This window comes from Gobius niger (genome assembly GCF_951799975.1).
Source record: "Gobius niger genome assembly, chromosome: 16".
Taxonomy (NCBI): domain Eukaryota; kingdom Metazoa; phylum Chordata; class Actinopteri; order Gobiiformes; family Gobiidae; genus Gobius; species Gobius niger.
Genome location: NC_136867.1, coordinates 344,714 through 370,194, shown reverse-complemented (window position 1 = coordinate 370,194; position 25,481 = coordinate 344,714). Strand labels below are relative to the sequence as shown.

At 43.8% G+C, this 25,481-nt stretch overlaps 1 protein-coding gene across 1 annotated transcript in view; it reads left to right on the top strand.

Annotated features, from left to right (window-relative positions):
• The window catches only part of spred1 (sprouty related EVH1 domain containing 1), a 78,415-nt gene that overhangs the window by 24,466 nt on the left and 28,468 nt on the right, over nt 1-25,481 (top strand). The window contains exon 2 of the mRNA XM_079573213.1: nt 10,943-11,231. Within this exon, the coding sequence (XP_079429339.1) occupies nt 10,943-11,231 (289 nt within the window). The remainder of the gene's footprint in view (nt 1-10,942; nt 11,232-25,481) is intronic.

Sequence of the window (25,481 nt, the reverse complement as noted above, 5' to 3'; positions counted from 1 at the left end):
TCCACTGGCCAGCGTCCTGGGTGCTCTTTCTCTTTGCGAGCTCATCAATTTTTTTCCCAATTCCTAGAGTTTAAAATACATATTTACTAAATGCAGAATAACCATAATATTACACAGCATTCCCCAAATGCATACCCTTTCCCATGTGCCATGGGTCAAAGTAGTGCCTGATTTCCTTCTTTTCCTCCCTTAAAAACTTTTGCACGCCGGTGTGTCGGTCCGTCACAATGGCCTCCACATTGACACCCCTCTCTTCCAGCATAGTCAGACTCCGCACAAAGCCCTCCTTCTCCATGCGCACGCTGTGTCCAACCTCATTGCTCTAATAAGACAAAAAATAAATTAGGTGCTGAAATGCACAGAGTGATCCCAAATTACATATTGAAACATTCCTTGAATTCCATTACCTGGACTAGCTGGATGTCAATGACTTTGTTATTACTGAGATTCATCATCGTGTAACTGCCATATTTGGCCGAATGTCCTACACGAATGCAAGTTGTACGTTAGCTGACTTTTACTTCCGATAAATGTTAATGAAATGTATTTACCAGGTGAATCTGCCCGCATGTCCCCACCCAGTGACACAGAGCCGCTTTCAAGAGCCTCCCTGATGAGGTCCTCCTGCTCCAGCTTCCACTGCCAGTTGACCGTAGGGATGAGGAGCTTGGCCTGATGCCTATAGAAGCACTGCTCTGACAGTCCCTGAATATTGAAGGCCCTCAAGAACTATAAAAGGAAAAAATAGGTTATCAACTGATAATAGATGGAAACAAAATCCAAACAAAATAATTTGTGCTGTACCTTTGAAATCTGGCTAAAGGATGAGCCGGTGAACAGCACAGCAGCACAGAGCTGTAGGTTTCCAGCTGGGATGTTGTTCACCATGGGCTGACTGGACCACTGACTGGAGAACTCACAGCGAGGACACTGTTGAGTGACCCGAAGCAGTGTGCCGATGGTGATGGTGTCCACAGCACAACGACCAGTGCAGACAGGACAGCGCCTGAACAGCTCCAGCAGTTGGTCCTCATGAACAATATATTTTTTGTCCTTGTGTGGAGGGACTTCAGTGGGAATGCTATATAAAATAAAGGATATTTCATCCCTCAAAAAACCAGGACGCTGTATATATTTTTTCTATTAAAAAGCTAGATTTCCTTTGTACCTTGAACAGTTCACAGTGCTGGCGCTGTCATCAATGTGGAAGCTGGGGTCAGATGCTGACACCTCACACCTTCTCCTTTTTAAAGGTGTAGAGGCTGCTCTGGGACTGTCAGGAAGAGGGATTTCCATCAGGTCCTCAGTACCACAACCGACGCTTGTGTAAGCGGTCCGGGCTTGAGTAGCTGTACAAAACACAAACAAAATAAACAAACATGTTAAAAATGGCCGTAATTATCATTTACACAAAACAGAGTGTTTTTAGAAATAAAATGACTGTATAAACAATAAAAAGAGATATCACCTTTGCTTCGCCTGCTCGGCTTCACATTGGCCTGGACACTTGCATGCCTTACAATGACTGGATCAGTCTGGCAGCCAAATTCTCTGGTCACTGGCTGAAAACGTAAAAATACATATTATTTTTAAAATGTACACTACAGAAGAAGGGTAATGTGTTACATTTCCTTAGTGCATTTAATTGTTGTCTAATGCAGATTAGTGAACGTAAGCCAACATAAGCCCAGCACCTGAGCACCCAATAACCATACGGTCCACCTGGAGTGGTCAGCCCTCTCGCCCCTCACTGACCACGATCACATATCACACGAGCGCGCGCGGAGCCACGGGCACCTGCCCGGTCAGTTTAGCCACACATTAGATGATAGCTATCCGTTAGCTTTATAGGTTAGCTTGTAGAGGCACTCACGTTTTGCGCAGCTGTTGTCAAATATGAAAGCTACTGTCATCGCGAAAATGTAGACTAGTTTGGTGCTCAGTCTCAAGCACAATTACGCGCGGTCTCAGCGTAACTTTGTTGTGCAGACTGATGCATTAGCCACTCCCGCTAGCTACAAAAGGCTATAAAAGTTCACATGTCATAATATACAGCGGTGTAACTGTCAGCTCACCGTCTCATGCGGTTCATAGCTCTCTGTTTGAGCGGGGTTAGAGAGTTGCCAGACAGCTGATGGATGCAGACTGCTGTTCCTCTGCCCAAGTCAAGTGAACGAGTGCGGGGCGCACCGCTTGGAGCACACGCAGCCACAAGCCTCACCCAGTGCATAGTTTATTTACACGCCAGATCCCGCATTGTTTGAGACACTACTACAATCTATTTCAACGTGCACTATCGAAATTCTACTTACATGACATTAGTAGCAGTTTTAGGTTGTTGTTATTCTCACTCACCTCAGATTGGCGCCTGAAAGCGTCCTGCTGGCGGGGCAGCAGTGTCGGTGGGCTCAGTCGTGGAAGAGCAAGGGTGGGGACTGCCTCATTCTTCAAACGAAGAACCTTACTGTAGCCCAGCTCAAACTCCAAGGAGTTGGCGAAGGAATCGCAAGTAAAATGTTGGTTGCAAACTCCAGCACGAGGCGGGAGTTCGCAGTTTTCCCCCAGGCCAATTGCGCGCAGCCACTGGCGCCTAATTTCTAAGTCCTGAGGAAAGTAATGTAAACCTACAGAACTATGACAACCTACAACACTACACTTTCTCCCCATCCTGACAAACAAGACTACAACACTACACCTAATATTACACAATACAAAACACTAAATACAGCTAACCTAGCTAATTCTTATGCTAAATGCTACTAATCTCTCACTAAGACTAAACTACAACTAAATCTAATAACTATCTAAACTACGACAACCTAATAAATCTAACTAAAAGCTACGCTAATAAATCTAACTAAAAGCTATGTAATAAATCTAACTAAAAGCTACGCTAATAAATCGCAAACCTGAAAATCGATATAAAGACACTCGCTATTCCAAACTCCAACTCGCTACGGGGGCGTGTGCGGAGTGGGCTGCTTTTATACTCCACAGAAGAGAGGCCGCTGACGTCGGCGCCCTCCTGCTGACGTAAGCGCCCCGCTCAGAGCTAATCACGAAGGAAACCAACAGTAAAGCATGTAATGCACTCGATAAGGTGCAGATGGCGCCACACAGACGGTTTTGGACACAAAGACAGGATTTCAACAAATATGCACTAAATTGTTAAAATAGTGACAGATACATGTAGACAACACTATAAGATACCCATTTATACAACTTAGCTAGACAAAAAAGTTGATTTTGGGGTTAGTTGTTCTTTAAAGAACCCTTTGAAGTCTCTTTTAAAGATTTGAATTACAGCAATGTCCGGAGAGGAATCCATATTATTATTATTATTATTATTTCCTTTCAAACCCTATTAATAAAAAAGTATTAAAGCACACTTTTGCTGAGTGATTCATTCAAGTCATGTATCAGTCATGTATACTGGAGGCTCCGGAGGCCGACGGGTCCATGCATCACTGGGATATTCAGCTTTGTCCGCCCCGCCCACTTTTGCTTTTTTTGCTTTTTTGGCCCGGCACTTCCTTTGTATGGACACTTCCGGGAGCCCATGCGAAGCCCGTTCACTAAGTGGTGAACGAGGGGAAATGTTTGCACATTCTCAAGGGCCTCTCACTGGCCTGGAGACTAGTTGGAAACTGGAGTTGCCGCTGGTCATAGACATGTCTCTGAGACGTCCCCTGGAGATAAGGCTTGTCTCGGGGAAAATGAACAGATTTCATGTGGTTTCCGCATGGTCTCGAGCAACAGCCTGTGTCGCGAACACTCTTTCCTGTTGTGAGACCTGTTGGAGGAGACTCACACTAATCTCCAACTAGTTTCCAGGCCGGTGAGATAGGCCCTTTGTATTTGCGCCGCTATCACTCCGAGTCCGCGGTCACAGCAGTCACCGCAGTCACTGCAGCGTCTCCACACTCTCCACCGGTGAGATAGATAGTTGGCAAAGTGTGAATTTATTTCACCTATTACTCTGCACCTGAACCGAGTGCTTTTTCCAGTTTGGCATCACCCAAATCTGAAAGCTTCTTGGAAAAAATGACGAAAAAATCCACAAAAGAGCAACAAGAACAGTACCGGAAAAGCAACACCAAAGTGATCAAAATGTGACGAAAACGCAACAGAAAAGTGCCCAAAACAAAGGAACAAAGGAACAAAGAGAGCGACAGAAATGTGCAGGAAAAGGAACAATAACACAACAAAAAATGACCAAAAGGTGACGAAAACACAACAAAAAAGTGACAAAAGAGTGACAAAAACATGACAGAAAAGTAATGTAAAACAAAAAACAAAAGTTCAAAAACACGATAAAAATGTATGAAGAAAACGGCGACAAGTGAAGCCGAACTAGAGAAAATGTGCTCGGTGAAGGCGGAGGGTAAGAGGTTAACTGTTAGCAAATGTTATAAATCTCCATGACCTCTGTGATTTTTCAACATATTGTGGCTTCTTGCGTTAAGCACACAGCTATCAATTTTGTGCCATATTGTGCATCCCTTGGAAACTTTCACTTGATACTGGAATCTATAGGTCACTGTCTGTTTGAATTGATTTGACTTTTAAACCTTGCCTTGTGGTGTATCTACTCATTGGTAAATAAAAACAAGTGTGGGCTCTGAAACGTCTTCTCGATGCGTGTTTATGGTGTTACTGGTTGTCTTTCTTTCAGCGTTCTTAATCAACATAGTTTTGCATTTTTGTCGACATGAACCCCAGTGCACCCCCGTCCTCCCCCCTGGGCGTGACTGCTGCTGGCATGTGTGTGACGGCAGGTCCAGGGGGTCACTCCCTGGTCATTGTGGCCCGGTCGTGGCTGAGCGACACCACCGCCTGCCTCCTGTTCACCCCGGGGACCTGACTGACAGCCCCCCCCCCCCCCCGCTCCCATCACCCCAGTCACCCCGGCGCATCCTTCCTTTACGGGTGCTCCATTTCCTCATCTTTACGTTGGTTTGGAGCGCAGACAGCGTGCAGTTTGAGGTCTGTGGCAGGCATAAGGTGAAGGAGGAAGTGGCTTTAGTCGACACCGTTAATGACGGCGTTAGAAGAAGCTTCAACTAAGGTTACACAAACAAATAAAAGCTGCAATAAGTGAATTACAACAGCTGAAAGTTATTGACACAGGAACGCTCTTGTTAAATGCATGGATTTGAGAGTATTGTAGCTTTACTTTGAACACACTTCTGGTTTTGTCAGTTATTTACAATAGAAAAAATATTAATTAACAAAGTAAGCAAAACACTGAATTGCAGATCGTGGTTTTCAAAAACTGTGCCGTCCTGGTCCAAAGGTACGGAGGAATCTTATGCAGTTTCTTCAAAATGTATTAATATTGCAAATAACAGACTAATATTTCAGTTGTGGGCATTTTGCATGTTCTTTAAAGGCACTGGGTAGATGATCCTGTTTAGAGGTCGACCGATACATCAGGCCAATATATGGGTGTTTTATAATAAAAGGCAGAACCGGAACCGAACGTGAAAGTGACTTCCTGTTTTTTGCTTTGGAAAGAGCTCAGTCAGCCTTTAGCACTACTTCCTCGGCCTTTATGTATTTTATGTTGTAGACTGTTGCTTATCATTTCAGAACCATAGAGATAGAGACTTACTGTTTTTGATTTGGAATCTGCTGATTTTTGTCTTTCAAGAAGTCAAATGCTATTTTGTCTGTAGATGATCGAAGAATTTGAGTGAGAACCTAACTTTTTTAAACGTCCCACTCCCAGTCAGGGCTGTGGAGAGGTCAGCAGTTTTTTAAGGGAATGTTCAAGTAAAGCAGTGTGGCTTTGACAGTCAGGCGACGGAAAATAATATTGTACTTTTTGCTCACTGCAAAGATAACGGGGGTTTTGCAGAAGCTAAGTTCCATTTGGTCTTGATAAAGCTCAATGCTTGCTTTAGTAGCCGACCATGACACGTTTGGACTGCCCTGTCTTTTAATATGTGACCAGGATATTGTGCTAAATGCTGCCCTCAGCACTCTCTGACCTTTGTCATTTCCGGTGCCTGGTCCAGGCTGTTATCTAATCACTGGGCCATCGCACTAAAGCAGAACTACATGTGGAAGATGCCATATGTGGATCTTTTGAGCGTTATTGTAGGTGTCGGGTCAATCTGTCAATTTGAAAAATGTCTAGGAATATTTTTTTATTTTTACATGGTGAAAGTGTCATATTTAAGGAGTCAACTTGATTCTAAATGTATTGAATATAATGACTTGTGTACGAGGTAGAAGTGTGACACAAACTTATTGCAGCGTCAGCAAATGCATCAAGGAACAAGCCATGCATCGGACAGTTTCCGCTTTTACGTTTGTTCCTAATTTGGCCTCACAGTCTAATGACCTTTTACGTGAAGTATTCAAACTATATCTCACTTCTTTTCTAGCTATTAGGAGCCAGATCTTATGTAAGTCTGTTGAAAACCTCAAACACATGTTGTCATGTTTCAAATCCAGTGATTGGCTTGTGATCAGCTGTTCCACTGGGCGGCCACTGGGTCAATCACCCTGCCACTGTGGTTAAACATACACTGAAGATCCCAAACCTGGGCCTTTTCAAAAGCTCAGGGGCATCTCCAGCTTTCCTCTTTTATTCTTTGTATGCATGTATTCTAATATTTATTTTCAGTATGGTAAAAGGAATGACAAAATGAGACCAATGTCAAGCTAATGGTGACTAGCATAGAGGCTCATGCTACACATTGAAGCTACATTTCTTTTAGAGATTGATTGATTAAAGTGGCAATAGTTAACAGTGCGATATCTAGAAGAGAGTGTCACTGACTTGCTCACATCGTGGGAAATGTTCTTCTGATGTAACAGTTTCTTGTAATGTAACATTTGTTTGTGGAAGGTTTTTTGGAGTTCAGTAAAAGGAATGAAGGATGGGCCTTAATTTAACTCTTCCGGTATACCGGTGTCAATATTCCCCATGATAGGAATTTCTCTCATACTGGTGTAAATGATAAGTCACTCACGCAGGCTGAGGGAAAGGGGAGCTGGTCCAAGCGTCATCAACTTTCACACAGATTTAGCCACTTTTCAAACCGCCTGTGACTATTTTTTGGAAACGCAAGACATGCAAGAAATGTTCTGTTACTCTCTAGGATTTTAATCAAATCACTGTTATACATGTTTAGGTCCATATCGCCCAACCCTAAAGGAATGACCAAACCTACACATGTATTGTTTTTTCTTTAAAAAAACAAACAATTCGTACAGTCATGGATAAATCTAAAGTACATTTGGAATCATGGCGCACGTTTTTATTCAGGCGGTGGTTAGGCCTGTAGCCCATGGCCTCTTAAGGAGCTCGTGCACAGCTAATGGGAGCTAAAATGACAACAATAATGCGCTTATGGAGGTACAGGATACAGGATGGTGATCGTTAACTGCGCATAACTATGGAAATACAGACAATGTGGATTTCCTCAGATGAGTAAAGAATCAAGGAGCTTGTGAATGTGGTACGTCCTCTTTCTACACTCTTCATGCAAGGGTTTAAATTGGCTACATTGGATCAGGAGGACTCCGGTGCTTTATACTTGCACTTTCCTTGGCAATAAAGTCATATACCAGGCACGGTGCTTTGTGTACGGACGTTCTCTCAGAGCATCCGGCCATGAGCCCATTTGAAACATAGGCTTCTACCTGTGTGTCCATGCAGCTCCCCGCATCGGTCTCCCACAACCAGAGCGGCCACAGCCCTCTGTAAACCGGTCAATGATCATTTCCCTACATGTTCGTCTGGGTCTGACCTCAGTGGCCGCGTTACATCGGTTGAATTTCAACCTGCCATTCAGCGAGCGGGGGAGGCGGGGCTTGTAGGTGACGTCAAGCATTCGCGCCGCATTTGCTGGTTGTAGTTTGGAAATGGCGACGGATATGTAAGTAAAGCTCTTGAATTCGAAGGCTGCCGTCCCCAAGAGTTATGAGAACTTGCTTCACTCACTCGGGCACATTACATACGTCGCCACCATTGGGTAAAATCAGATCCAAACATTTCAAACTTTAAAAGGAGCTCCTGAAAACGGAGCTCACTTGTGAAGATCCAGACCCTCTGTATGAGTACGAGGGTCTGGTAAGACCAGGCTAGAGCAGCACTCCAGATAACACACGGATTAGACGAGCAAACTCACAGCGAACTAAACTCAAACATAAATGAGTGCTTGCTTTCATCCCGATCATGTTGTGTGCTGAACATTACATTTAAAAATAAAAGGTGCAGTTCTATCGTCTTCGCTGTCAGAGTTGGTTAAAGGCCTGTCTCCGGGGGTTCGCCATATAGCTTCACAACAGTATTATTGAAAGTAACAAAACGATAACGTCAGGTGTGCGAGAGGATCAGTATCTTATCCTGGCTGTGTCTTTTGCAGTCACCACTCACTGCAGTGAGAAACTGTTGGCACAAAAGCATAGCATTAATGATCCCCTTTGGTGACTTGCTCTGTACTAGACATCGCACATGAAACGAGACTGCTGTTGTTGTGTTTCCTTTCTATTTGTTTCTATTTATTACTGGATTAGTTCAAATAGTGCCTCGTGAGTTTGGTTTGTGTTTAAATAGACAATTAGGTGTGATGTTTTGTAATCGACTAGATATAGACTAGATATTGTGAGTGTATAGTCCATTCTTTTGCTGTTGTGTCTTTATTTTGCTGTTTCTTTATTGTTTTGTTACCCGTGCACTTTGTTCTTTGTTTTGATTGTTAAATGAAAATGGTATTGTTTTTATTTTGGGGGTGGGCACTTATAAGCCTTTTCTTCGGCCTACTCCTTTTGAGCAGACTAACTGCTCAAATAAAGAAATAATGAATAATAAAATGCAGGTTGATTAGCTCTAAACCTCACACTAACCCCCACTGTACATTGTCAAATCTGTCACAATTCTAAAGAAGCACATTATAGAAACAGATTGATAATAATACATCAGACTGCAATGTGTGTGGCACTGTTATCAATTCCCAGTAATTCACCAGTTCTTTTTGCTCAGTGATCCTCTAGAACACTAGAGAAAGACGGGGATCTTTCTCTAGTGTTCGGGTCTCGACTACAGTAGAACTACTCCTAAAAATCCCAAACTGAAAATGTAGTGCTGATAAATACCCACGATAATAAAACCAATAACACCAATAAAATGATGGCATTGGGCTCATGGAGAAGTCATGGACCACCTCAAGAGAAACCTTGTATGAACCCTGTTTATTTCTAGACTGCTGACATTGTAGGTGCTCATTTATGAATGAATACATAGAATAAAAAAATAAGAAATACATTTTTCAAAAAAACGGCCTTTTGCTTTGATTACTGCTTTGCACACTTACATGTGCTTCACAATGTAGTCACCAGAAATTGTTTTTCCATACAATGAAAATCAAGAAGAGCTAATACATGGAAAGTGTTTCCAAACTTTTTGCCAGCACTGTATTTCACTTTGGTAAGATTAGAAATCATAGGCTAAAACCACATTTTAATGTCGTTGAAAATGTTTTAAAAATATTGAATATTTCAAAAAAACGAACTAACTGCAAATTCTTGTTATTGCCATTATGTGTCTGCTGGATTTGGCGGAAGGGCCCAGGAGACGGCCTGGCAGTCGTTCAACAAACTGCATTAGTTCAACATTCTATATTTAGAAATGTAGCCTATAAGACCTGTCCTCAAGTGACACTGGCCAAAGAGTTAAACAGCCGTGTGTACAAACCATGCTCTCGTCTGATCTTAGAAGCGTCGCAGGGCCGGGGGCAGGGCCGGGGGCCGGGGGCCGGGGGCCGGGCCGGGGGGCTGTAATCCAGGTGCTGTGTGCGAGCTTGGGATGGCACTGGTTCTAGCAGTGCTCATGGATCCATGGTAGCTGCTCCAGCTTGCTCCAGTAGTGCAGGCCAGTGCTGTGTCCTTGGGCATAACCCCTTTCCCCGCCTCCCCTCTGTATGAACGAGGGGTTGGTTCGACCACCACCAAAGTTACATCACAGATGGGTCTAGTATTTCATGAGGTGGTTCTTGGTGTGAAACATTTTGGAAGGTCTGGATTAGTAAAGTGTTTGCATGATCCCCTGTGCTGTTTTCAAGTGCTCCAGCTGTATGCGGGCTGACCCACAGGCTGTAGGTGATCATTGAAGTGATCGTCTGTATTGGTCATTGGTGAGTGATGGTAAGTGGCAAGTGATGCCACTATGGTTTGGGCTTGGTTTAGCAAAGATTAGCAAAGGGAGGCGCTTTAGAAAAACATGACTTTATATTACTTACGTACAGACGTATTATTTACCAGTAGTGACTGAAAATAACAGACTTGTTCCATGGATCTGCTTTACTCTTTTATATTGTGAATAGCTAAAAAGTCAGCACTTCTACAGTAACATTCAGTTTCTCAATTTTGATTAGAGGCCGATATTGATTAGATGTATCGGCCGGCCGATGTATCGGGTAGATATTTGGGGATTTTACTATATTGGCTATCGGCTGATCTAGCACCGAAAAAGCCGATATTTTTGGGACCGAAAATGCACACAACTCCCTAGGCCTCAGGGAAGGTGAGAAACATCGCAATGAAAATTGGTTAGATTCAAGTTTGTTCACTAAACCTCTGTCAATATGGACATGCTGAAGTGCAGAATCTGGAGAATTCAATCACTGAGTTAGTTTTAATCGCAAAATGCCGCAGTTTGTAACAATATGCTAATGCTAACGACAACTAATCAAAGCTGGGACAGAAGCTATGATTGGATCACCTAACGTAATAGGCAAAGGATTTGTTTTTTACAGTATTATAGACCAGACATTCAAATCAAAAATGTCAATTAACGTCCCAAAATACCGGCATCGGCCTCAGAAAAACCCATATCGGTCGGCCACTACTTTCGGTCCCCCCCATTCTGGTTGAAACATGAACATTTTCCGGGCCGACTCTAACATGGCACTTTCCCCTCTTGTTGCAGTGACAGTTATGCGCGCGTGAGAGCAGTGGTCATGACTCGGGACGACTCCAGCGGCGGGTGGCTCCCCCTTGGGGGCGGAGGGCTCAGCTGTGTCACCGTGTACAAGGTGGGCCAGCGGGACGACAGCGGCAGCACCCACAGCGGAGGCAGCACCCACAGCGGAAGCAGCGGCGGAGGGGGGAGCAGTGCCAACCTCAGCCCCTGTAGCCCCAGCCCCGCCCCCAGCCCCACCCCCAGCCCCACCGCCGTTGAGTTCCACATCAGGGGCGAGCGGCTCAAAGACAAACTGGTAAGTGTGCTGGAAGTTTACTCAAAGTGACTGAGGAGTTGTGGAGCAGTGTTTCCGTACATGCTCTTGTTAAGATACACAGTCACAGCTTCATCTGGATTTAACGAGGCAATTACAGCCGGCATGATCATCCCACCAGCCCCACTTTGGCCGGCTGGGTTATAAAATGTTGGCCATTCACAAGAATTACCGGCCATAAAGAAAAAATCGAATGAATGTTGCTTATTATCAATATCGATGCACCTACATTTAGACAGAGCTACACGAGTGCCTTAGTGGGTCCAAAACACGGCTATTTCTAATGAAAGCATCACAGAAGAAAGGCTCAAATCCAAACCTAAAGTTGTGCGTGTGGAGACGATGGAGAGCGGCAGGTGTCACACTGATGAACTCACCTGCGCTTGAACTCAGAAGGTGTATCTATGACCCTGACGCTGTCCTGACTGCATCAGCTGCATCAGCTGCATCAGCTGCATCAGCTGCATCAGCTGCATCAGCTGCATCAGCTGCACAGTCAGGGTTGGGCTTCAGGTGTAACATTAGCGATTAAGTCTCTCAACACTGATACTATGGAGGGAAAAATCCACAATGTTTAAGCCATCAAAGAGTCCTTTTCGAGTGATTCACCCCGGACCCAGCCGCAGTCAAGAGCGGCTCCTAACACCTGCTATAAAAGTAAATGTACCTGTAGTTCACTTTTTTTTGGAAAATGTGACGAAGCACGAAGAAAAAAGTCTTTCATTTCCAGCGTGATGGCGGGTCTCAACTGCGCTTTGTAAAATAGGGCGTAGATCGATTTTTGATTGAAATATTGAACCTTTTTTTATATTTAGGCTCAAAAACTGTCTCAAAAACACTTTATGTTAGTCAAAGACTTGACGTGACGTCACGACTTCTGCTTCCAGGAACCTACTGTTTAAAAAGTAATATTTACTAAAGTCAGTTTTGTCTGTGAGATCAATAAAGTATCATCTCATCTCATCTTATCTTATCACTACTACCGGGGTTAGCGTAGCTGCTGCGCTGTTAGCATTTATCTGCGCTAACCCAGATGTGTAGATTTTGGTAAATATGACTTTTATAGCAGTAGGTACAGCATTATGGGCTAATGGGTCTGATAAATAAATATGTTTAGTGACTCTGTTGAGTTTCACAAATGTTGATTGTGGTGTTAAAGAGTTTTTTGTAGTTTCTCGCACATCTTAGGACCCGGAAGTAGAGCTGTGACGTCACCACTTGACAAACGTATTGTATTTAATCTATTTTTCTTTTTTTGTCTCCATGCTTTTACTGTCGACTAATTTGGGCCGATGGAAATGATTTTTCCACTGGCCATTAGCCGGCTCACGGTAACCTTGCCTAAGAGAATACTGAATATATACTGAATGAGCGGTTATTCCTGACAGCGCGGGTGTATTCCAAGATGACAATGCCAGGAGAGAGTGGGCATGTCACCATGGCTTTTTAAAATCACAACATATTATCTCCATTGATTAAGGCGAGACACGGCAGGTGAAAACAATGCGGTCAATGTTTTCCCACACGTCTTCATTCACAAAGACTGAATAAACATGTAGTATGAAAGGCTGTGACCGAGATGACGCTGTGATCCAAACTTTAGCTCAGTTTTGTAAATGAATGGAAAAGCATTAATCATGGATCACTGGACTTTTCTACTAATTATCCTCGTGGATATGAGGCTTTAGGTGACATGAACTCATAAAGTGATCAGATCATTACAATAGCATCATTTCTGTCCCAGCCTTGGAGGTTCAAACTAGCTCAGCGCTTCTCCAGGTTCACTGATGTGAAGCCTGTCCATATTCACTTAGGTTTAGTGAAAGTTGTGTTTTTAAAACGGTGAGAGCCAAAAGTAATCGGTTCAGTATCGGGTATTTGTAGCCGATACCCGGTATCATATTTTTTCCAGTATTGCTTTGATGGTCACTATGTAAAAGCCTAAAACAGTGGCGTGGAGTGAGATGAAGCTTATGTAATCACCTCTGAATCACCCGTTTCAGCCTGATGTGCGGTGAATTCCTTCACACACCTCGCACGCATTGATTATTGTGTCTTCAAATGTTTGGATTATTCGTGTTATGCAGTCATTGGGTTTGTTGGTGATCTACTGGACAACCCATTAAGACTAATGCCAACTTCTTTCCTGGTTTCCATGTGAATCGAACTGCATACATCTACATTTACTTGGAGAATGCTGTTGGCTTGAATATTGTGTGACCTGTTGCTATCCCTATGCGTGTCTTTGGGATAAAACATCACATGGATTATCCCAGAGACCTTTTAGCACGTGACTTTGAGGTGGCGTCTGTTGGCGGGTAACTGATGACGCTGTGGCTCCTTCACATGTTTGGTTTGGTCATACGTGTTAAGGCGAGGCCCTGCAGGTCAATGCTGAAGATTTCTGTCACTTTACTTTTCATATAAAAACACATTTCATGGATAAAAATGGCAAAAAAAAATTTCAGCAATGTAATCTTATTGTGTTCAAGACTGTAAAGCAGGGTAGGCAAGCTTTCTTAACGGAGGGCCAATTATTTTCATTGTAAATAGACAGAGGGCCGAAGCCGCCAATTTTAAAGTAAAGCACGACACTGGAAAAACTAACATCATAGAATAAGATAAATGACTTAAAATTGCTTGAACAAAGGTTCTTTATGTTGAAGATGTTGAGATACAAATGCTAATGCCAATGGAATAAGCATGAAACCCACTTTGAAATCAGACAAATTCACTTTTTCCCTTGAAATGATACAATATAATCTGAATTAAGAGAATAATAATAATAATTCCATTGGCAATAGGATGTTTTATCTGATCTAAGACCAGAGCAAATCTACTCAAAGCTTAGATTGAATCTCTTAATTCAAGTAGGTTTCTGTCGTTTCTTCCTTAAAATTCTTATTATTTTTTCCAGTGTGCCAAATGCCAGAGTTGTACATACTATGACCTAATTGCGTGTACTGACAGTATTTCTCACATTTAACCCTAAAAATGTTAAAGTACTTTCTGATTTGTGTCGTAATGTTTCTCAAAATCATCTTGAGGGCCAGAGGTTCTGTGCTGGAGGGCCGGATTTAGCCCCCGGGCCTGACGTTGCCTACCCCTGCTGTAAAGTTTGGAGAGCTGCTGGAGCGACTAAAGTGGATATATTTTTGAAAGAAGCTCATTTTGAGGTTTGTAACGTCTCCCAGAAAGGAAGTGACCCCTGGACTAGCATCATCTCAGTCGCCTTTCGCAGCACACGTGCATACCTAGCATGTCAGTGTTTGTGAATGAATAAGCATGGGGAAGATGTTGTAGTTACTTCCTGGATATCTCCCGGTTGCTAGGGACAAAACGTCATCAAATAAGCATCGTACAGGGAGAGTCTCTTTTCTACTCTGACATTAAACTAAGATTTTCAAAATCTCAAGATTGACCAGCGTGTGAAACATCAATGTTTCACGTCCTGTGTCTCACCACGGCCTCCTCAGGGCATCCCCTCGCAGCCCGCCTTCCCCCTGGCCCCATAACCACACAGGAAGCGGCGGTTTGGCATTCTTCCACGGGGCAGGTATCTGAAAATAGGAGCCTGCCGTGTGACGCACACTGACGTCATGGCGACCAGGCCAAATTACTCAGGAGAGCAGAATGTGGGAACAGACAAAGAGCTCAGAAAAGGATGGAATACAGCCTGTAGGGCCGCTCCGCCGCCGGGCTTTCTGTGGAATACGAAGGCCGTGTGTGTCAGGATGGACGGCTGGATGGAAAATGTCAGATTCCTGGAGGTGTGCGTGTTCCCAGTCATTCCATGGCTAATGCTTCCAGAGGCATATGGCGAGCAGACGGAGCAATCAACATGGCAACGCACTTCAAAGCTCACACAAGTCAGGCTGCAAAAATAACACAAACGACTTCACTGCAGGATGGAGACCAGACCTTGAAATGTTGTTAAGCTTTGTACTATGTTACATTAGTCCAAATTAAATCTTTCTGTTACCCGACTGCGATATTCAGTTGGATTTCACTTTCCAGAATGCCACTTAAGAGAAGTCAGTCTTTTCTTGATCCTCTTTCGATTTGAATTGAAATGAAATAATACAATCACATGCTGCTTCAGAACATGTTTGTCTATGCTACAGGGTTAGCAGCTTTATTATGTAATAAATGCCCATGAAGACCGATATTTGGTCATTTTCAAGGACACAGTTTTACCCAAACAACTGCAGTCTTAGGGATTTGCTGGTTGTAACGATTGCAATTACTCGTGGAGCCATAAAGGAAACCTAGTCCTCTCACTCCACTCAGATGCTCGCCGTTTGTTGTGGCGCTGGTGACCTCCTTGTTTTCCCCACTGTCGCAGATCGAACACAGATCCTGCAGATTTAGTGGGATAATCCCTGCTCTGCGCGATGCGAGTGTCAATCTGAGCGTGAGAAGCAAAAGTCGGCTCCTCTGTCACAGGCCCGACTGACACAACTCCAAACTTCACAGTCCATTCTTGGTTTGTCAGGGTGTTTCCTGAAGGAATGAGAGATGAGTATCGTTAAACCGTACTACTACTCCATATTCCATCCTGCTTTTGTCTTGTACTAACAGAATTGTATTGTACATGTTTTTAGTGGTAGGGGAAACTGGAGTAACCAGAGAAATGATGGTCACCCACCTTTCATGAATGGGTGACTGGTTCCTTGCTGTAAAGCGCTTTGGGCCTGAGGTAGAAAAGCGCTGTGTAAGTTGAGACCATTTTCCGTCACGGTTCGAATGTGGGTCAAGTTGTTGACCCTCCACACTGCAAGACTGGTGTCTCCTGTCCCACTCCCCCTCGGGAGTGCTTGTCTCGATTGAACGGAGGAACCCGGCCGAACCCTGCCTACTGGAATTGGACAACAAGGACAGGACGGTCTGCGATCCTGGCCCGTCTGCTGAGGGACTCCCATCGGCCCTGGGTCTCTACAGCCTGTCCGTCCATGGGAGTGGGTCTCTCCTTCTGTGGTTCTCCCCAAGGTTTCTCTTTTCCTCCCCTGGGTTTTTGAGTTTTTCCGTGCCGTACTGGAGAGTCTAAGGACATGGGGACGCCCGCGCCGCTCGTCGCCACCTGCTGGTGACATATTTGGACATTATGTTTGCCTGGATGCTTCATTCACCTGAACTTTACATTGTCATATTTACTGCTTTATTGCCTTAATGTTCGTGCAGCCCTTGTGATATATGGGGCGATACAAAACCATTGATTGATTGATTGATTGATTGATTGATTGATTGATTGATTGACAGCTGCGGTGACCGCCCTCAAGTCTTGATTAGTAAAGATTTGGCAGGACTGTTAATTGTAGCAACATCAGGCATTTGTGTCTTGAAGCTACACCAGTAGGAAACCACTGTCTGTCTCTCACTCCTCCTCCAGTGGTTTATGTTTACCCCGGGTTTCTGTTATGCGTTGCTCTCCCCGTGCGTGTGGCAGAGGAGCGGGGTGTGCTGGGAACAGCCCCCGGCGAAGACTCTGGGACTGTGGTAAAAAACACAGAGTCCGCCCCGGCCGCCACAACAAACAGGCAGCCATATGGAGCAGGTCTGCAGGGATGCCACCCAGTGCCAGGGTGTCGCTGTCAACCACACACTTCACGCTCAAACCACCAAGAGGAGGCTGGCTCACCAGACAGACAAGCATGGACTATACCAGACACACAAGCATGGACTATACCAGACACACAAGCATGGACTATACCAGACAGACAAGCATGGACTATACCAGACACACAAGCATGGACTACACCAGACAGACAAGCATGGACTATACCAGACACACAAGCATGGACTATACCAGACACACAAGCATGGACTATACCAGACACACAAGCATGGACTATACCAGACAGACAAGCATGGACTATACCAGACACACAAGCATGGACTATACCAGACAGACAAGCATGGACTATACCAGACACACAAGCATGGACTATACCAGACAGACAAGCATGGACTATACCAGACACACAAGCATGGACTATACCAGACAGACAAGCATGGACTATACCAGACACACAAGCATGGACTATACCAGACACACAAGCATGGACTATACCAGACACACAAGCATGGACTATACCAGACAGACAAGCATGGACTATACCAGACAGACAAGCATGGACTACACCAGACAGACAAGCATGGACTATACCAGACACACAAGCATGGACTATACCAGACACACAAGCATGGACTATACCAGACACACAAGCATGGACTATACCAGACAGACAAGCATGGACTATACCAGACAGACAAGCATGGACTACACCAGACACACAAGCATGGACTATACCAGACACACAAGCATGGACTATACCAGACAGACAAGCATGGACTATACCAGACACACAAGCATGGACTATACCAGACAGACAAGCATGGACTATACCAGACAGACAAGCATGGACTATACCAGACACACAAGCATGGACTATACCAGACACACAAGCATGGACTATACCAGACACACAAGCATGGACTACACCAGACAGACAAGCATGGACTATACCAGACAGACAAGCATGGACTATACCAGACACACAAGCATGGACTATACCAGACACACAAGCATGGACTATACCAGACACACAAGCATGGACTACACCAGACAGACAAGCATGGACTATACCAGACACACAAGCATGGACTATACCAGACAGACAAGCATGGACTATACCAGACACACAAGCATGGACTATACCAGACACACAAGCATGGACTATACCAGACACACAAGCATGGACTATACCAGACACACAAGCATGGACTATACCAGACACACAAGCATGGACTATACCAGACAGACAAGCATGGACTATACCAGACACACAAGCATGGACTACACCAGACACACAAGCATGGACTATACCAGACACACAAGCATGGACTATACCAGACACACAAGCATGGACTATACCAGACACACAAGCATGGACTATACCAGACAGACAAGCATGGACTACACCAGACACACAAGCATGGACTACACCAGACACACAAGCATGGACTATACCAGACACACAAGCATGGACTATACCAGACAGACAAGCATGGACTACACCAGACACACAAGCATGGACTATACCAGACAGACAAGCATGGACTATACCAGACAGACAAGCATGGACTATACCAGACACACAAGCATGGACTATACCAGACACACAAGCATGGACTATACCAGACAGACAAGCATGGACTACACCAGACACACAAGCATGGACTATACCAGACAGACAAGCATGGACTATACCAGACACACAAGCATGGACTATACCAGACACACAAGCATGGACTATACCAGACACACAAGCATGGACTATACCAGACAGACAAGCATGGACTATACCAGACACACAAGCATGGACTACACCAGACAGACAAGCATGGACTATACCAGACACACAAGCATGGACTATACCAGACAGACAAGCATGGACTACACCAGACACACAAGCATGGACTATACCAGACACACAAGCATGGACTATACCAGACACACAAGCATGGACTATACCAGACACACAAGCATGGACTACACCTTTGACCACGGGGCAAGATGACTTTTCTACTTAACCCGTCTGGCCCTTTTGTAGCCATTTGGACATTTTTCTGTTCTCATTTGATGATTTCTGAAGCTGTGTTTAGTGGTCACTGTTGAGATTTGTGTTAGCATCAGAGTGTAAAAAAAAAGATTTCCAGGAAGTATCTGCAACACGGCGCCACACTGGCCAGTTTCCCCACGCTTATTCATTCACAAATATGAGCTTATTTTGTATCCGTGTGTAATACAAATATGGTCATTCCCTTGTGTGAGGCAGCAGCGGCTAAAGACAGGAGAAATATACACAGAACGTCAGTCGCTCCTGGGTCATTCCGTGTGGTTTCACACAGAGCCTCCCAGGTGACCCTCTCAGATTTGGATGAATATTATTATTTTTTTAATTCCTACTCGTGTAATAAACACATTTAAAGTTATTTGCTCTAACTCCCAATAGTTCTCTTTTTTGTGTGCACTTTTAAAGTGTTGTAGCTCAGCAATGGAAACATATATAGGGCTAACATTTGGTCTGTGTCATGTCTACTCAAAATATTTCCAGGGCCAATCATCAAAAATGTGCTAAATTGTAAACCTTTGGATCTATAGGCTGCTTAAAATGAAGCTCGTAACTTTTTTCCCAAAATGTCAGGGCTCTACAAAAGTGTTGAGTGATCATCTACATATTCTAAATTTGAGTTGTTTAGGATTTAGCCTTGCTGCAGTAGAAGCAGGATGTCCATCTGATAAAGGGTCTTTGAGTTAGAGCTTCACAGAGATGGGTGCTACTCGGAAAATCTCAAAAATGGCCCTCAAGTTTATGCAGTCTTTGACCACGTAGTTTGACTACTGAGACTACTATTTTCCCCCAGATAGACGGAATACCAGTCAGTCTGCAGCCAGAAAATATTCATCTATCTCAAATGACTTCATGGTTAAAAAGTATTTTAATGCTACTTTTTTGGCAAAAAGAGAATTTGGTTGCTTTGGGACGGAATGACCCAATTCCCAGCCTGAGTTATTGAACTTTCTGACTAATATAGTATTAATAAAATGCAACCATGGATTTAGAACAGCCTCTACACACATTTCCCTTCATATTTATATCAGTCATGCATTTTACTTTTTAATACGTTTGAGAGGTTAAAGCTATGACAGTATCGTGAAGCGTGTTCTTTTTGTAACACAGACCGTTTGTTTACAAAGAAATTGAAAAAGCCTGAGTAAAGGCTGATATTATTTCACATTTTCAATTGATATTTTCTCCCTTTCAGCTCCACTTTTTCTCCAAGTATCTCTCGGGACATACCATTTGCGCATCCCCCGGGCAGCAGTCTAAAGCCGGTAATGGTTCAGTCTTGTTGCTAGCCTCTGCGTTTACATGAATGCACACAGACCTTCGCGCTCTGTCGGGCTCAATGAACGTCTCGGAATTGTGAATGGCTGCCGAGAAAAAGAGAGAATGAACCAGACACACAGGCACACAAAATGAAAAAACAAATCAACTCGGGACAGTAGCACGAACATCACTGCTCAATGAGGCGATATTAAGAGGGAAAAGGGAAGTGGATGCTTGTAGACATCACTGTTTGTGGCGATTGTGTGAAAAAGCAGCGTTGGAGGGCATTAGGTAGAAGCTGCGCAGCCCAGAAGGATTTAAGAATGCCCAAACGGTGGCGATTGTGTGCGAGGCGGTGGAGGTCTGACTAGTCTGAACGCAGTGATGCGGCACACAGTGTACCGGTGATGACTCAGCGGGCTCCAGTCTCCATATAGCCACCAATCACTCACCTCCTCCTCCTCCTCCTCCTCCTCCTCTTCTTCCCTCCCGCCTCTGCGCACTCGCGTTCTCCCACTCGCTCCCAAAACTACAGGCTGCGTTCATGTGACATAACATTCTGAGGCCCATCGACGTGAAACAGCAGCTGGGGAAATATTCAATGTCTTTTCTGTTTGGACTAAATTCATTTAGCTCAAAGGATAACAATCTACTGTGGCGGATAAGGCTGCTGCCACGCTCCATTTTCCATGTATTGAGGATCTCTAGGCCTGTCACAAAAGCCACGACCCAGAGAACTATTGAATCTGTTATATATAATGTCATATATACAAAGTAATGTTGAATAAGCTTGAAATTAACCTTTAACTCGGAAATCTATTGATCTATCGTGGGAGAACTTGATCTACCAGTTGAGAATGACTTCTCTAAAGCATAAAAACAACAGTAAAAAAGTACAAAGTACTTGATATTATCTTAAACATTGTGTTCAGTTAAAATTGTGTTCAGACAAAGAAAAAGGGGGGAAACGTTCGTTTATTGAACGATTAGTCGATATGGTATAATCGGTGATATAGTCCATATGAAATATTTCAGTAACTTATCGTGTTTTTTTGTGTGTGCAACTTTTCTTTGAGTGGATCATACAGTTCCTTTACACATAATCCTCTTTTTCTCGTTTGTTTCATGGACCGCTCCTGCCTTCTATCCAAAAAAGTAGGAGCGTCTGGGCCATTCTGCTCTCAGCCAATCAAACAACACATCGCTCAGATTTGGAAGACTCCCTCAAAGCCCTCATCCTTATAACTCCTCCTATAATAACTCCTCTCACCTGTAAAGAGTTTGTTTTGATTTGGAAGAAGGTTAATTACATGTTATGGGGAAATATCGGCCATTTTTATGGCATCGCGGTTGCATTGACGGATTACAGTTGGGCAAAAACGTATTTGGCTGAAATCCAATAAGAAGTCAATGGGGAACTGACCAAATACTTGTTTGCCCAACTGTGTGTCATGCCTGCTCTAGCTAAGTAGCCTCACACCACTTATCCTCATGTCCTGCCTTTTGTGAGAGCTCCAGGCGTCGCTCTTGTTCTTGTTAAATACATGGGTGCCTCACGATAACAGTCACGATACGCCGATACTGCGACACACGACATATTGCACAAAGACAACCTACGATACACCAGGGGACATGCAACATATACTACATATTATTCATCATTTTTTATTCTTTTTCTTAATTAAATAAGTGAATAAATGATCCCTGACTTGCTGAAAATGGGCCATTGACCTGTCAGTGGCATCACTTAATTTAACTTTCAATAAACAAGAAACAAACTCTTACAATTGGCCTTAAATACCCTTTCTCGTGATTGGATCCACCTGTCAATCACAGCAGAGCTCGAGGGGATGAGAAGTTTGACTTTTGAGAGCACACAAGGAATATTTAAAACAGAAATAGATCATATTAATAATAATAAAAATAATAATCTTATATGGGCCTAATTGTAGGATATGTATTAACCTATATACATAAATGAGCATGACTGAGCAGTTTTCTTCATTACCATAGATCAGAGGACCGTTTAATCAATAAAATCGATTAAAATCGTACTCGTCCAAACTGAGTAATAAAATCCAGATTACATTTTTGTCCATATCGCCCAGCCCTGCCCTCTACTGTTCGGACTGAAGGGCCTCTATTGGCTGTGGAAGCCGTGGAGAACCAACATTGGACATTAATATGCATGACATCATCAAAAGTATCAATATTGGTATAAAAAGTATTAGGGATGCACCGATACTTCTAAAACCAGTACGAGTACTTTGATTTAAGTACTTGCCGATACCGAGTACCATACGAGTACAGGGCATTTTCTTCAACATACTTACTTTTCTCACAGCAGATTGGTTAGTTAATTTACTCATTTACATTTCCTTAAGTAAAGCAGGCGACACTTTTTTTTTTTCTATGAAAATTGTACAGATGACATTTTATTATTATTATTTTTTCATTGAATATCATTTTTTATTTTTATTTCTCTGTCCATCACAGACAGAACAGCTCATGTCCTAAAGCTCCTCAGTGCTTGTGCTTTATTCATTTATGTATTTTTATTTAACAATGTTACTTATTACTGCAGATAAAGAGTCCCTTCCACCTTTACTCCGTGTGGATTTTCTCCTGTGTTTGTAGTAACTTATCCAGTAGCTTCAGCGTTTTCATTGTTCTGCTGCTGCTCATTTTAGCTCCATATAAACATGATGTATCTCTTCAATTTGGATTTTCTAAATACTTTTTAGTCGCTGGGTTAGTTTTAAGATGCCCCTGGGCATAAAACAGCGTAAGAATCGCCAGAACTGTTAGCCGCTAGTTAGCATCGTTAGCCTGTATGTTGTAAACACTGCAGACGCTGCAGCACTAACAACATTAGCTCTGGTTAAATCCAGCTCAGACTCTGGTTTAGGGACTGTGTCTGTAATAAAGTCAGCTCTGTGTGCAATATTGTATTTCTCCAGTTTGTTGCTTTTTTCTCTCCTCAGCTGAGAGGTGCTTTTCAGATAAGTAATATTCAGCAATGTTCAGTATATTCAGGTCTGGGGACTGAGGTGGCCGTTCCAGAACGTTGCACTTGTTCCTTCAGAGCAGTGTTTAGGGTCGTTGTCTTGTTGAAAGATCCAGCCCCGGCACAACTTCAACTTTGTCACTGGTTCCTGGACATTGTTCTCCAGAATCTGCTGATATTGAGTGGAACACTGTAGGTAGCAAGTGTTTTTCTTGGAATGCTGTGTTCTTTTTCCACCATGCATAACACCCCTTGTTGAAACTAAAAATAACTATTTTAGTTTCATCAGTCCATAGCACCTTATTCCACCGTACTCGTCCATACAGCATGTCCTTGTGTAAAGTGCGCTGCATAGTTGAACGATCACAGTGACATCATCTGCAGCAGGATGATGCTGTAGGTCTTTGGAGCTGCTCTGGGACTGTGACTGTTCTCTGCTGATCCCAGAGTTTTCTTGGTCTACCACTTAGGGCCTTAATTAGAACTGTGCCTCTGCTCTTCCAATTCCTCACAATGTTCCTCACAGTGTAAACTGAGAGCTTAAATCTCAGAGACAGTTTTCTACATCCTTCCCCTGAACCACGATGCTGAACAATCATTGTTTTCAGCTCATCTGACATTTGTTTTGAGGAGAAACACTTACAAGGCCTTAAATACCCGTTCTCATGATTGGATTCAGCCGTGTATGGAGGTCAAGGGTCACTGAGGTTACAAAACCAATTTTGAGTTCTTTATTTATTTATTTGAGCGTACATTTTGCTCAAAAGGAGTAGGCTGAAGCAAAAGCTTATGAGCGCCTACCCCCAACTCAAAATGATGACTTTCTAATAATTAGTGCTAAAGGTATTGAAATCAATAAAATGACAAGGGCCTAAATGTATGCACATGCCTAATTTTGTTCAAATAATTAAAAATAGACATTTACAGGGTGCCCAAACCTTTGCACTGTAGGTGCAAACAGAAGTTTCCAACACACACAGGGGCACAGCCGGATCCTTGGAAATGCGTGAGTCGCTCATAATACCTGTCCAAGTCCTGACTACACAGGAAAACCACCACCGCATTTTCTTTTTCCTCTTAAAGCAAAGCAAAGATTTGGTGTTTGTGAATGGGTGCATTTCCCCCCAGCCCCATGTCACATACCAGATGGTGCTGAATTAAGAATCTAGCGTCTGTCAACACTCCTCACAGTAAAGTCCAGGTCGTGTCCCTCTGAAACCCGATGAGTCCCAGCCGCCTGTAAACATAGGCCGGACATATTTGCACTCGTCACCGTCTCTTAGCACTCGCTTCACGTCTCACCTCTGTCTGCGCACCGTCCCCCCCCCCGGGGCGTCTGCAGCCCTCTGTCAGCCCCGCTCCTCCCCCCCCCCCGGGGCGTCTGCAGCCCTCTGTCAGCCCCACTCCTCCCCCCCCCCCGGGGCGTCTGCAGCCCTCTGTCAGCCCCGCTCCTCCCCGGGCCTTTCTCTCTCCAGCGCTGTCAGGAATGCAGTATTAAGTATCATCCCCTTCCATTGCAACTGTGATACTTCCTCCACGCCGGGTGCTCACCTTACCTGCTCCGGCTCCGCCAAGTCTCGCCTCCACAGTCATTGCCCCCCCCCCTCCCCATGTCACTCCATCCTCCCTCCCTCCATCCCTCCACCACCGCTGGATAAACAGACAGGCATCCAACCTTGATACAAGTCCTCGTGATCTTGGAAGGCACGTGATAGTGAATTGTGCTGGATGGTAAAGGCTGCAGTTAAGTTATTTTCACACAAAAACATACTTTTTAGTATTTTCACAAGAACTGGGTTTGTCAGATGGTTGAATAGAGCATAGCGTGGTTAGTGTATGCTAACAAACACACATGGGACTCATGTATAGAAATACACCACACTGGTAAGGGAAACCGTAGCACCAGCCGGAAACCAACACATTCAGAAGCCACACATCAAATTCAATTACTGCAGCAGAGTGCACGACGTAAGTTAGAAAGCGGACAATATTATGTGTCTATTGATTTTATTCTGTGTGTGACGAGGGTGTGTGTGCAGACGGTGGGGTAAAAGTTTGAGTGTATGTGTAACATTTGTATATTCAGGGGGATGGGAGGTGTGCCAGGCATATTCTTTTAAATGTTGTCATCTGTAAAGCACTTTGTGATACTGTTTGGTATGAAAAGTGCTTTATAAATAAAGTTTGATTTGATGTGTATTGCAATACAAGCAGTAGTGTGATTCCGTATTATTAAGTATTGCAGTACTTATTAAAGTGATTGTCTGTAAGAGTGTGAAATGAGGAGAAAGAGACAGCGGTTTCAAAAGTCAATCATCAAATGCCCCTGAT